We start from the raw sequence: 14,177 nt of genomic DNA on the forward strand, positions 1-14,177 counted from the left end.
AAATGCTTTATTTTAGCCAAAAGGTGAAGTTGGAAAAAACTAGCTTTGACAACAGAGTTTATCTGTTGATCGAACCTCAAACACCTGTCAAATATCACTCCCAAATTCTTGACAGCTGGTTTTACATAGTTAGCCAAAGTGCCAAAATTTGGTGTTACCACACTTGGTATGCCAGAGCGCTCAAACACCATGATCTCTGTTTTACCATCATTCAGGTAAAGGACGTTTTCGGACAGCCACTGCTTTACATCGCGAATACAATTAAATAATGGTGACAAAGCAAACCTTATCAACCACTAGAGCAAGCACACAGGTGACAGTGGTAAGGAAAAACTCCCTCTGAGGAAGAAACCTCAAGCAGACCAGACCCAAAGGGGTGACCCTCTGCTTGGGCCATGCTACCAACACAGTTGACAATACAAATATACAGGAAATTTTGGGAGTCCATGCTGGTGTCCAGGGTGGGAGGCTTGCAGAAGAAGACGCCTACTCCCACTTCTGGATGGAGCCGCACCTCAAACAGAGAGAAAACTTTACTGTTGATATAGAAGTGTGAAAGTTGGGTGATGTGATTTTTACCCCTTTTATTACATTTTGTAGTCTAAATGATGATTCAGTTGAAATGATTCACGGAAGAACTGGTAATAAAAGTAATTATCGGCAACAGCAATAAAAACTTTATAAATGCATTATTCCATTCATTTTACTGACCTGTGAAAGTTTTGGTCCGATCTCAAAGTTCTTGAGGAATTTGACCAGAAACTCAACAATACTGGACCAGGGGTAGATACTGTTTGATCCATCCAGAATGATCACAATGTCCAATTCCTTCGAACACTCTGGAATGAAGCAGTCAAACACATGACTTGTTTTACTTTCCTCACCAACAAAGGAACCTAAGCTGCTGGTCTCCACAATGCTACCCAACACGCAGTATGAGCAAGCACTGAAATATAATAGGATCCGGAACACATCCCTGATGAACACCAGTATTCACTGCACTCACAGTCCCTGTGTATAGGCCAGTTATGATGTTCTGCAGCTTACTGGGAATCCCACAGATTCTTACGATGTCCCACAAACGGGTTGTAAAAATCAACACAGGCTTCAAATAAGCACAGCTGATAGTTGTATGTGCGTTCAATGGGGTTACGTAAGCAGAACTAGCATGCGCTACTGTCAGATCTCTACTCATGGGTTTAAATGTATCAGAAAAGTTTTCTCTAAAACAGTATTATGCTGCATATTCCATAAATTCTAACTTATTTTAAAACCAGTTTATATGATAAAACACTTGAGCTTTGCCAATATTCAGCTTCTAAAGTTTCTTTTACCATGACATCATCAGCTACTGTGAACATTTCTTTTCGGCTTAAGGAATGACAGAACGACACTGAGCCAAACAGAAAAAAAAAACTGTTTACTTTCTGGATATTTCTTGGCTGTTTTCTCGCATGGAAACACCATGTCAGATCAGTAAACCGTCTCCAAACTTGGGCATACCACAAGACATGAGGGCCGGACTTGAGCTGGCCGGGGTCACAGACAAGTTTACATGAAGAAGAACACTAATCTGCTGTGCTAAAGAGGCCTGTTCAGAGTCATGGGTGGTACTGTCATGTTAGATTGTGATCTATTATCCAGCACAGGCGGTTCATACGCACGCTGTCATGTGCTGTGTAATTTTGCACGATGTCGTCATGCTGCGCACCTTGCACTGCTGGTGCCATAGAGTTGATGACCTCGAAGGAAGAGGTAACATTGGCACAAACACCTGAGATGTACTGCTGCTGTCCGCACATGTAGCCATACTGAGGACCACACGCCTGCGGAGACAAAACACAAAATGCACAAACTGAGACTCCAGTGGTCCATCTTGTTGACTTTAACACTTATAAAATTTTCCTGCTCTGACGTTTGATCTGGACTCAACCTTTGACTGATAATGAGTTACACTATAAAACCAGGAGGTGTTTTATATGTAATTGGCATTTTATGCACAGAAATTAACACCAGTGGGACCGTAAAAGAACCAGAAATTGACCAATCAGGGGGTAAGTCCACGGTGGGCCCTATCTTGACAATTTATAGCGCATAGTGCAAATGCATCTTTTGGGGCATGTCCGACTCCACTTGCCTATGTATAGCCTACTATCTCCAATTATACAGCTTCACGATGAAGTGGTATAGAGGAGGATTTTCTTAAAAAGAAGAACTGAAAGTTTAGCTACAAATTGCCAGAAGGTACATCTGAGATGCAAGCCTAGATCTGATCTGTTTTGGTGAAAGAATATCCTTCTCCACTCTATTCTACTATGAAGCTAAGAGTGGTGACGCAATATGCAATATTTGCACTGTGTACAATTTCTCCAATCACAGCACATACAATAAGCCGATAACATCTTCTGGGTTGTCTCGGTGTCTTGGTGGCTTTCCTCACTCTTTTCCTTCTTGCACAGCCATTCAGTTTCTGAGAACTGTAAACTTTTGATCAGGGTCATTTGGGTAGTTTCTGTTGTCATTATGATTTAAAAAGAGTAAACACAGTTGTTGGACAATAACTGGCATCACCCAACCACTAACCATGAGTGAAAAAAAAAAGCTTTTGTGTTATCGTTCATGTTCTCTGAAAAATGGCCAAAAATAAAATAAAATAAAATAAAATAAAAATTCTGCCAGGGTATGTAACCTTTTGAGCATAACTGTAGCTTGTTGTGCAATACACCACAAAGACAAGATATTTAATGTTCAAACTGATAAACTTTATTGTTTTTGTGCAAATATTTGCTCATTTTGAAATGGATGCCTGCAACATGTTTCAAAAGGCTGTGACAGTAGTATGTTTACCACTGTGTTACATCACCTTTCCTTCTAACAACACTCAATAAGCATTTGGGAACTGAGGACACTAACTGTGAGTGTCATGATTGAGTATAAAAGCAACATCCCCAAAAGGCTCAGCCATTCACAAGCAAAGATGGGGTGAGGATCACCACTTTGTGAACAACTGCATGAAAAAACAGTTTAAGAACAATGTTTCTCAATGTTCAATTGCAAGGAATTTAGGGATTCCATCATCTACAGTACATAATATAATCAGAAGATTCAGAGCATCTGGAGATCTTTCTACACGTAAGCGACAAGGCTGAAAACCAACATTGAATGCCTGTGACCTTCGATCCCTCAGGTGGCACTGCATTAAAAACCGGCATCATTGTGTAAAGGATCTTACCGCGTGGGCTCAGGAGCACTTCAGAAAACCACTGTCAGTTAACACAGTTCATCACTACATCTACAAGTGCAAGTTAAAACTCTACCATGCAAAGCAAAACCCATACATCAACAACATCCAGAAACAACGCCACCTTCTCTGGGTCCGAGCTCATTTGAAATGGACAGACACAAAGTGGAAAAGTGTGCTGTGGTCTGATGACTCCACATTTCAAATTGTTTTTTGAAATCATGGACGTCGTGTCCTCCGGACAAAAGAGGAAAAAGACCATCCAGATTGTTACCAGATTGGGAGTCCAGAAGATCCTCGGTTCAAATCCCAGCCTGACTGGAAAATCACAAAGGGCCCTGGGGCAAGGTCTTTAATCCCCTATTGCTCCCAGTGTGTACTGAGCGCCTTGTATGACAGCACCCTCACAGCGGGGTGAATGTGAGGCATTATTTGTGAAGCGCTTTGAGCGTCTGATGCAGATGGAAAAGCGCTATATAAATGCAGTATAACCAGTATAACCAACCAGTTACTTGTCCTCGCAAATCATCTCAGAAGTCTGTGGTTCAGTATTTTTGTCAAGTGAAATGTCTGTGTTATTTAATTTTGCATGTTAGCGAGGTTAGCACTTGTAGCAGCTATCAGTTGTTTGACAACCCTAGGTCTAATTAATCTAAAAAGCCTGGGGAAATAAAACAGTCATTATTTTTTGATAAATCCAAGTTGGTTATGAAAACCAACACCCGGTTCACAAAAATATGATTTAATAAAACACCCAAACCAAGGTTAGCCTGTTAGCTGTTAGTTTGTTAAGTCTGAGTCTTTGTTTTACAGGGTGTTGTCCACGCTCCACCACTTTGCCCGTTTAGGGGTTGGGATCATGTGGGATCATGAAGTCCATGAAACTGGAGTTCCACATAAAGTAGCCTTTCTCACCGTATTTCTATGAGCACAATGAAGTGCCAAAACAGATAGATGCAAAAACAAGTTTGAGGATTCATGTTATGAATCTGTGAACTTGGAATATTTACACGTATGCCAAATAGCAGAACAAAATGTCTCCAATAAACTGGGAAATGTACATATGCCAGTTAGCTGGAAAGGAATCAGACCCAGTGGTGGGCACAGCTAACCGAAACGTTAGCATCAATAACCATTAATCTGCTAACTTAAAAGTAAACTTGTATAATGCTAAACCATTAAAAAAAAATTTATTGAACGTTACCACTAACCACTAACTTTTAGCATTGACTTGGTCGTGGCCACATCGGATTACACTGTTGGCTACTCATAAGCCAGTTTTGAGTTTATGCGCTGCAGGGGCTGCTGGGTAAATTCAAAGGTCAAGTTACAAAACTCGCGCATTCCCAGATCACAAATACAAAACAAATGCACGAAAAATAAATAAATAAAAAATAGAATCCCAATCAACCAATCAGCTTTATCAAAAGCAATAGATTGCAGTATTAGAAGTCACAGTTTATCTCTGTATTATATATTTATAAACCGTTAACGGCGCTACGGCTCACCTGTATTACATTCACAAACACAAAACAAATGCACAAAAAATAAATAAATAAAAAATAACATCCCAAACATGGTCATCGTCTTTATAAAAAGCAGTAAATCGCAGTATTAGTAGTCACAGATTATCTCTGTATTATTTTATAAACTGTTACAGGATCGGCTCACTCGTGTTACGTTTAATGCGACTGGTCTGGTGTGATACAATCTACACCTCACCCTTCCCTCCCTCTGAAGAAAACCCACATAAGTTTTGTCTTTACATAAAAATACAGCTATAAGTGTCTTTTCACTTTTAAAAAAAGCACAACACTATCACCAGACCACGAGAAGCCCATCTCAGTGGGGGAGCTATACTTGACACGCTAACTGTCGATTTACGCTACGTGATCTCATCTCAACAGAACACCGACCTGACCATTGCAGACACACAGCAGACAGGAACTAATGTATGATTTTAGGGTTTACAAATGTTTTTGTCCATTAAACTTTAGCTACTCACTTTACCAGCAAAAAAAAAAAAAAAAAAGTTAGCAGACTGAAAGTTAGCAGAAATAAATTTAGCGGAAGCTAATTGGTCTGCTGATGGTTTTCAAAGTTATCTGAAAACCTAATCTGCTAACAAAAAAGCTAGCTTTGCTAATTAGCAGTTAGCAGAATTGTGCCCACCACTGATCAGACCTACATTAGCAGAGGACATTGCCAGAAGTCATAGGTTCATTAGTAAAATGCCACCTCACGGAATGGTGAATCATTCCTGGATCTGATCCTTTCCTGTTACTCTGTCCCCAAAGTTCACTATTAGACCCACGTTTTTTGGATTAATCCTGCGTACAACTCAACAAACAGACCCTGCTGCAAACACAACCTCCATGAAGGAGTAAAAATGGTTTTATTTCCACTGGTAAACCATCTACCAGCATGAGGTCATGACTGCAGGGACGTTTAGGGCTACTGACTAAACCAGGAGGAAAGAACGCCTCAATCTGAGGCGTTCACACACACACACGGGCCTTTAAAACCATCAGAAATCCTTTAAGGCTGTTTCTCCACAGAAGACTGACAGAAGAAGTAAACAAGAGAAATTTAAAGCCTGCATCTAAATAGGGAGTAAAAATTACCATTATGAACAATAACTGGAAAATTGGACTGCTTTCTTTATGCCGGGGGAGCTGGGAAGTACAAATCATAATTAACAACTTTTGTTTGTTTTAACGCAAAAGATTAAGCTACAAATTTAAAAATGCAACACGGTTGCTCAAACAAAATCATCAAAGATGGAGGAATATGCTCTTAGATAGTTGTATCGCTGTATAAATCTGTTTGGTATTTTTTTATTGAATATTTTGTAAAAGTTGGCTTAGTGGTTAGCACTGTTGCCTCACAGCAAGAAGGTCATGGGATCGATTCCCACCTGTGGCCTTTCTGTGTGGAGTTTGCATGTTTTCCTAGTGTTTGCTTGGGTTCTCTCCGGGTGCTCCGGCTTCCTCCCACATCCAAAGACATGCAGGGTAGGTGAACTAGAACCCCACCTCACGCCCTGTGACTGCTGTGATAGGTTCCAACCCCCCCATGACCCTTAATTTGTCAAATTTGTTGGGGCAAATATGCTGTAAGTTTTCTTTTAGGTTTTTTGAAAATTTCAAGTACTATCACATATTAAAACTATATATTTGGCCATTTCCTTACCAGAAATCCTCCACTGGGATTGGTCACAAGTGTGGTTCCCATGGTCATGTTCGCTTTCACTTCATGTAAGTTGGGAATTGTTGTGTTTTCTAAGGAAAATAGAGATGAACAAACAGTGTGAGACAAAAATAGAGCAGCACAGAGGAAGAACAGCTGGACAAATTCCTTTTGCACATTTTCCCAAAGGAAGAGCAACACTCAGGCTCCTTCCTCCCATCTATCCAAAGATGCAATGAGTGTAGTCAAATATGGGAGGTTTCATTGCTTGTGTAATATAATAATAAAAGGATACAGAAGAAGAAACAACATGCTTAAATTACGTTATTGCAATACTGGGTCTAACTAAGTCAAATCTCATTTCAATTTTGGGTCAGTCCCAAGCTCTTCACCAAACATCATGAAGGTATTGTGATATTCCTGATTTTTGTTAGCACACATTATGAGTTTGAAATGTGGTTTTCTTTGAGCAGCCACACAACAAAACTGTTCAATTAGAATGTTGTAGTTGGATTTAATGGCTTTCATGTTCTTTGTGTATAAGGGATGCTGATTATATCGACAAAGAGGAAATGTTTTCAGTGCTGTTTGCCTGTTTGTTGGCAGGATTACACAAAAACTGCTTAACAGATTTTCTTAAAACTCGGTGAAAGGGGACAATGAAGGAACCATTAACTTTTGGAGTATTTCCAAGTAAGGGGGCAGATCCAGGATTTTTTTTTACCCACTTTCTTTAAGGTAGCAGAATAGGGCAATATTTCCAATATTTGCAAGAATTCCTCACGAGAAGCACATTCTACTATATATATTACCTTCTGATAAATTCATAAAAAATTTGAAATGCCCTATCTTGCAATGTTGAAGAAAATGAAAAAAAAAATGGTTGGATACCCACCTTTACTCAAATATACTTCAAAAGTTAAAGTTAAGTTAGTTTCTTCCTTTGCCCATATCCTACCTTTTCACCAAGTTTCAAGAAAATCAGTTTAGTAGTTTTTGGGCAATCCTCCTAAAATCTTTTATAATAGTTCTAGAGACTGATTGTTAGAATGCATAACGGGAAAAAAAAAAAAGATAAATGCAGTGCCAATATTATATTGTCAGACAATAAATTGTAAATACTGGTGTTGCAGACTTAATGGACCCCCTACAGATCTGTCCCCCTGCCTTGACTGCACATGCGTCATTTCGGAGCGTCAGCAGAAGTTAACAGCAATTAACAGATTATCGCCTCGTTTCTGCTTAAAACTGACTTCAGAATGATTTAAGAGGTTTTACTTTTGTCATTTGATGGTTATGAGCCGCGTATTTTCTCAGTAATCATACAGTAAGTGGATCTAATGGATGAAGCTAATAAGTTTTAATGGCCATACCAAAGTAAAACCATTACGAAAACTACCACTCGGCCATCAAAAATATGTTTAATAAACACCCAAACTGAGGTTAGCCTGTTAGCTGAGACTGATGATTTGAGGAAGAAACCTCAAGCAGACCAGACTCAGAGGGGTGACCCTCTGCTTTGGCGATGCTATCAACACAATTTACAAAACAACCTCTTTACCGCTTCATGTGCTACACACACACACACACACACACACACACACACACACACACACACACACACACACACACACACACACACACACACACACACACACACACACACACACACACACACACACACACACGGACTGACAGACATACGTTCTGTGATTTATGTATATATTATACTGCATGTGAAGTGTCACAATATGGTTTATTACTATTCATATAGCTTTCTTTTGTAGTAAAAATACTGGATTTGTATTAGTTTTATATGTAGTTTCCCAAACTTCAAGGCAATTGGTCATATATGGAACAAGCAATGAATGAAACAAGATAGTAAATGAATGCTGGAAGAGGAAGTCTTTTGCTTTATACAAAATTGCAATGGCTTTTGACATTTTAGTCAAAATCACAACCACAAACTGGAAATATTCACTGCCACAGTCTGTAGCTACTTGCACTTGAGTGACAAAGTCTTACATACACACAAAAATTTGGTATTTGTTGAGTGCATTATCAACAATTGCAAGAAGAATAAAGATTTTGCTGATAACACAACTTTTTATATTGTGTGTAAATGGTTCCTAGTAGTTCCAATTTGTTTTGGTGCATAATATATTATAAATATTCATCCTTTTAAACAGTTTTATTTATTATTTAGTTACTGCAGACTGCTTTTACTGCTTTTAACAATCAGGTTTGACTTTTTTGTAACCTGTAGATGTGGATTTGTGTTGTTGATTGTGTTGCCATTTGGGACTTAGTGATTTGAAATTTGAATACATTTGATTTAAGTTTGAAACTTGTCTGAATCAATGTGCAAGAATAATAAGAACAAATGCAGCAAATGTAAGCTGAGTTCTACTGGGGAAAAGTGCCAGAAGCTACAGCATGGAGAAGACGTCCAAAATGTAAGCTCGAGTTTGGAAAAACTCAAATGTTAATATGCAAATGCCAACCCACAATGGATTTTTGTTTATAGGTTGTAGATTAAAATGTTTTGCATCCACCTCAGAAACCCCAGATGTTGCAGGTTTCTTGATGGCATTTCACTGCATCGTTATAGTCCTGGCATATCCTCCACCGAGTTTTATTGGACGGATGGTGTGATTAATTAAATTTACAACATAAAAACCACAAACATTTTAATACACCAATTGTGGTTTGGGATATCTGCGCTGCACCGGAGAGGCTTGGATGTAATGTGGAGACAGGTCTGTCTTAAAGCTGTCTAAAATTTGGGTTTGTGAAACATCATGGCACTGAGATGACTGCTGTAGTGGCACAGCTCGCCGGTGTCTCAACAAGATGTCATTCCTATCGAGAAGCCAGCCTCCCGCGCAGCTGCGTAGTTCTCTTGACCCAGATTTCACCCATTGAGCTGTATATATTACTGGATAGCGCATTGGCACACACACTCCGTACAATCCGCTGAAGCGAACTGGTGGCCATCTTGCCACTCCCAACTTATGCGGACCGCACATAGCTTATTAGAACGTCAACAATTTCAAGTAAGCTTGTAGCAGCAATGCCTAAAGCTTCAAAACTATGCACAAGTAGACCTAATAAATGTCTTAAAATACTTCCTCCAACACAAAACACAACTCGTTGAGTTAATAAGCCACTTATTATTATTATTATTATTATTATTATTATTATTATTATTATTATTATTATCTTTGCCTATATGCTGGAATAAGGGAGAGAACTCTTCAAATTATTGTTAATTATTACCACTTTACCGGGGCGTTGCTAGGCCGGTTTTGTAGATTTACGTGAACGCTACCTGGCTATACCCGCCAGCTATGCGTAAACAAATTACGTCATAGCGCCTGCGCAGCCCAAGAACTGTCCGCAGAGGGGAAAAAAAAACTGTCCGCAGAGGAAAAGATGAAAAGGCAAGAAGTGTGTTTTGGTTAACCTCATCTAACTCGGGCAAATATCTATCATTTTAGGTGACTGGGCGCGAACGTCGGGCCTCTGAAAATGCATACCGCCCTCCAAAAGCATGTTATTGTATTATTACTTCCCATTTCAATCATACTCACAGGTGACATGTTCATCCGCAGCCTTTGAACTGGCGATTTGTGCAGGTTATAGCTGCACATGAAGGTATTTTTTAACAAAATTACAAAGAATAAAGTTGCGCACGCCTCATTAAAGATCAATAGAAAAGAGTGTTCAGGAGGGGAACATCGGAGTGATAATATGCAGCCGGTTTGCTTCAAAAATATTGGCCAATGAGCTATTGAATATTATATAGTGATCAGTGATGGGGATGCATAAATCGACAAACCCACACATCTCAACAGAACACCGGTATATACATGCAGTCTTGCTGTAGGAGGAGTGTTCAATGTGATCTCCATTCTATCTTTTTTAAGAACGCAACTGACAGTATCCTAGAACATTGTTGGAAGATACTGGCATACTGGTATTCTCGACTCACTGTGCAAGTGAAGTGGGGTAGCAATATTACGTAACCTATCAATGTTCATAAGGATACTAGGCAAGAAGAAGTACCTTCACCAATGTTATTTAACTTATTTTACCATGACTTAGTGACCTTGTTATGTAATAGTATATATGATGTTACTATCAATGACCTTAGTTATAATATATTCTGCTATGCAGATGATCTGTTATTGACAAGTTTGACTGCAACTGGTTTGCCGAATCTCACTGGACGGAGGTTTAACCCCATTAAAACAGTGTTCCATTTTTGGCAACTATACTCTCTCTTGATGACCTATATGGTATATTAATGATGTTCCCTTGGTAGAAACTGATGCTGTCAAATACATACCCCGGAGTAACATTATCATGTTGATAACTGGGTGCAGGCATGTAGAGGTGCATTTTATGCCCTACAAGGTGTTGGACTTTGCAAGACAGGCTGCAATTCAGACATGATCACTTACGAGGTCTGTCAATAAAGTATAGGTCCTTTTTATTTTTTTCAAAAACTATATGGATTTCATTTATATATTTTTACGTCAGACATGCTTGAACCCTCGTGCGCATGCGTGAGTTTTTCCACGCCTGTCGGTGACATCATTCGCCTGTGAGCACTCCTTGTGGGAGGAGTCGTCCAGCCCCTCGTCGGAATTCCTTTGTCTGAGAAGTTGCTGAGAGACTGGCGCTTTGTTTGATCAAAATTTTTTCTAAACCTGTGAGACACATCGAAGTGGACACGGTTCGAAAAATTAAGCTGGTTTTCAGTGAAAATTTTAACGGCTGATGAGAGATTTTGAGGTGATACTGTCGCTTTAAGGACTTCCCACGGTGCGAGACATCGTGCAGCACTCTCAGGCGCCGTCGTCAGCCTGTTTCAAGCTGAAAACCTCCACATTTCAGGCTCTATTGATCCAGGACGTCGTGAGAGAACAGAAGTTTCAGAAGAAGTCGGTTTCAGCATTTTATCCGGATATTCCACTGTTAAAGGAGATTTTTTTAATGAAAGACGTGCGGACGGGTCCGCGCGTCGGGACGCAGCCGGCGTGGTGCGGCGGCACAGGAAAAACACCTCCGTGTTGATAACCATTTGTAAAATCCAGGCAACTTTTGATGGCTTTCAGTGGAGTGAGTATATGAGAAATTGTTTAACAGCTGGACATGTTCCAACTTGTCCTTAAGGCTTCCAACGGAGGTGTTTTTCCTGTGGCGGAGCGTTGCGGCGGCTGCGAGCCGACGCTGCAATCCGTCTGCACGTCTTTCATTAAAAAAAATCTCCTTTAACAGTGGAATATCCGGAAAAAATGCTGAAACCGACTTCTTCTGAAACTTCTCTGTTCTCTCACGACGTCCTGGATCAATAGAGTCTGAAATGTGGAGGTTTTCAGCTTGAAACAGGCTGACGACGGCGCCTGAGAGCGACAGTATCACCTCAAAATCTCTCATCAGCCGTTAAAATTTTCACCGAAAACCAGCTTAATTTTTCGAACCATGTCCACTTCGATGTGTCTCACAGGTTTAGAAAATTTTTGATCAAACAAAGCGCCAGTCTCTCAGCAACTTCTCAGACAAAGGAATTCCGACGAGGGGCTGGACGACTCCTCCCACAAGGAGTGCTCACAGGCGAATGACGTCACCGACAGGCGTGGAAAAACTCACGCATGCGCACGAGGGTTCAAGCATGTCTGACGTAAAAACATATGAATGAAATCCATATAGTTTTTGAAAAAAATAAAAAAGGACCTATACTTTATGGACAGACCTCCTATGTCTGGAACACAGCAATTAGGCAAGTGTTGATTTGTGGTATCCATTGTGTGCATATGTCTAAGCAGTCATTAAGGTCTGTAGAAAAAATACAAGCGCAGTTGTTGAAACCATGTCTAGGAATACATAAATACTGTCCTAATACAGTATGACAGTAATGACAATATGATAAAACTCAATGCCTTAAGCGTATATAACACTGAATCTACTCTGAATATTAGTTACCCATATGGAAAAGATATACATAAATTTTATAAAGTTTGTATCTGTTCTATCTGGAACTTGTAAGTAATGCATGTGACAGTCAAACCAGATATAAGTACAATATGTAACTTGTATAAATTGGGAACTTAAAAGAACAATGTATGACAGTAATTCTACATACAGAGTCCTTAGTAGATATGTGTAGTATCAAACTGAGACTTATGTATAAGCACAACATGTCAAACATAAAGTTTATTACTGGAATTGATGTAACTTCTTGTAAGTTTTTTTCTATTTCTTTTCCATATATATATATACACACACATATATATATATATATATATATATATACACACATATATACACACATATATATACACACACACACATATATATATATATATATATATATATATATATATATATATATATATATATATATATATATATATATACACACACACACATATATATATATATATACACACACACACATATATATATATATATATATATATATATATATATATATATATATATACACGAGGGCTGTCAATAAAGTATAGGTCCTTTTTATTTTTTTCAAAAACTATATGGATTTCATTCATATGTTTTTACGTCAGACATGCTTGAACCCTCGTGCACATGCATGAGTTTTTCCACGCCTGTCGGTGACGTCATTCGCCTGTGAGCACTCCTTGTGGGAGGAGTCGTCCAGCCCCTCGTCGGAATTCCTTTGTCTGAGAAGTTGCTGAGAGACTGGCGCTTTGTTTGATCAAAATTTTTTCTAAACCTGTGAGACACATCGAAGTGGACACGGTTCGAAAAATTAAGCTGGTTTTCAGTGAAAATTTTAACGGCTGATGAGACATTTTGAGGTGATACTGTCGCTTTAAGGACTTCCCACGCAGCGAGACGTCTCAGGCGCCGTCGTCAGCCTGTTTCAAGCTGAAAACCTCCACATTTCAGGCTCTATTGATCCAGGACATCGTGAGAGAACAGAGAAGTTTCAGAAGTCGGTTTCAGCATTTTATCTGGATATTCCACTGTTAAAGGAGATTTTTTTTTAATGAAAGACGTGCGGACGGGTCCGCGCGTCAGGACGCAGCCGACGCGGTGCGGCGGCACAGGAAAAACACCTCCGTGTTGATAACCATTTGTAAAATCCAGGCGGCTTTTGATGGCTTTCAGTGGAGTGAGTATATGAGAAATTGTTTAACAGCTGGACATGTTCCAACTTGTCCTTAAGGCTTCCAACAGAGGTGTTTTTCCTGTGGCGGAGCGTCGCGGTGGCTGCGAGCCGACGCTGCAATCCGTCCGCACGTCTTTCATTAAAAAATCTCCTTTAACAGTGGAATATCCGGATAAAAAAATGAAACCGACTTCTTCTGAAACTTCTCTGTTCTCTCATGACGTCCTGGATCAATAGAGCCTGAAATGTGGAGGTTTTCAGCTTGAAACAGGCCGACGATGGCGCCTGAGAGCGCTGCACGACGTCTCGCACCGTGGGAAGTCCTTAAAGCGACAGTATCACCTCAAAATCTCTCATCAGCCGTTAAAATTTTCACTGAAAACCAGCTTAATTTTTCGAACCGTGTCCACTTCGATGTGTCTCACAGGTTTAGGAAAAATTTTGATCAAACAAAGCGCCAGTCTCTCAGCAACTTCTCAGACAAAGGAATTCCGACGAGGGGCTGGACGACTCCTCCCACAAGGAGTGAAATCCATATAGTTTTTGAAAAAAATAAAAAGGACCTATACTTTATTGACAGACCTC

At 39.6% G+C, this 14,177-nt stretch overlaps 1 protein-coding gene across 1 annotated transcript in view; it reads right to left on the reverse strand.

Moving 5' to 3' along the window:
* The window catches only part of itga1 (integrin, alpha 1), a 133,332-nt gene that overhangs the window by 61,064 nt on the left and 58,091 nt on the right, over window positions 1–14,177 (reverse strand). The window contains exons 4-6 of the mRNA XM_034192048.1: window positions 6,434–6,522; window positions 1,712–1,826; window positions 712–839 (exon numbers count right to left, since the gene is read on the reverse strand). Of these exons, the coding sequence (XP_034047939.1) occupies window positions 712–839; window positions 1,712–1,826; window positions 6,434–6,522 (332 nt within the window). The remainder of the gene's footprint in view (window positions 1–711; window positions 840–1,711; window positions 1,827–6,433; window positions 6,523–14,177) is intronic.

The sequence above is a fragment of the Thalassophryne amazonica genome, chromosome 17 (genome assembly GCF_902500255.1).
Source record: "Thalassophryne amazonica chromosome 17, fThaAma1.1, whole genome shotgun sequence".
Lineage (NCBI taxonomy): Eukaryota > Metazoa > Chordata > Actinopteri > Batrachoidiformes > Batrachoididae > Thalassophryne > Thalassophryne amazonica.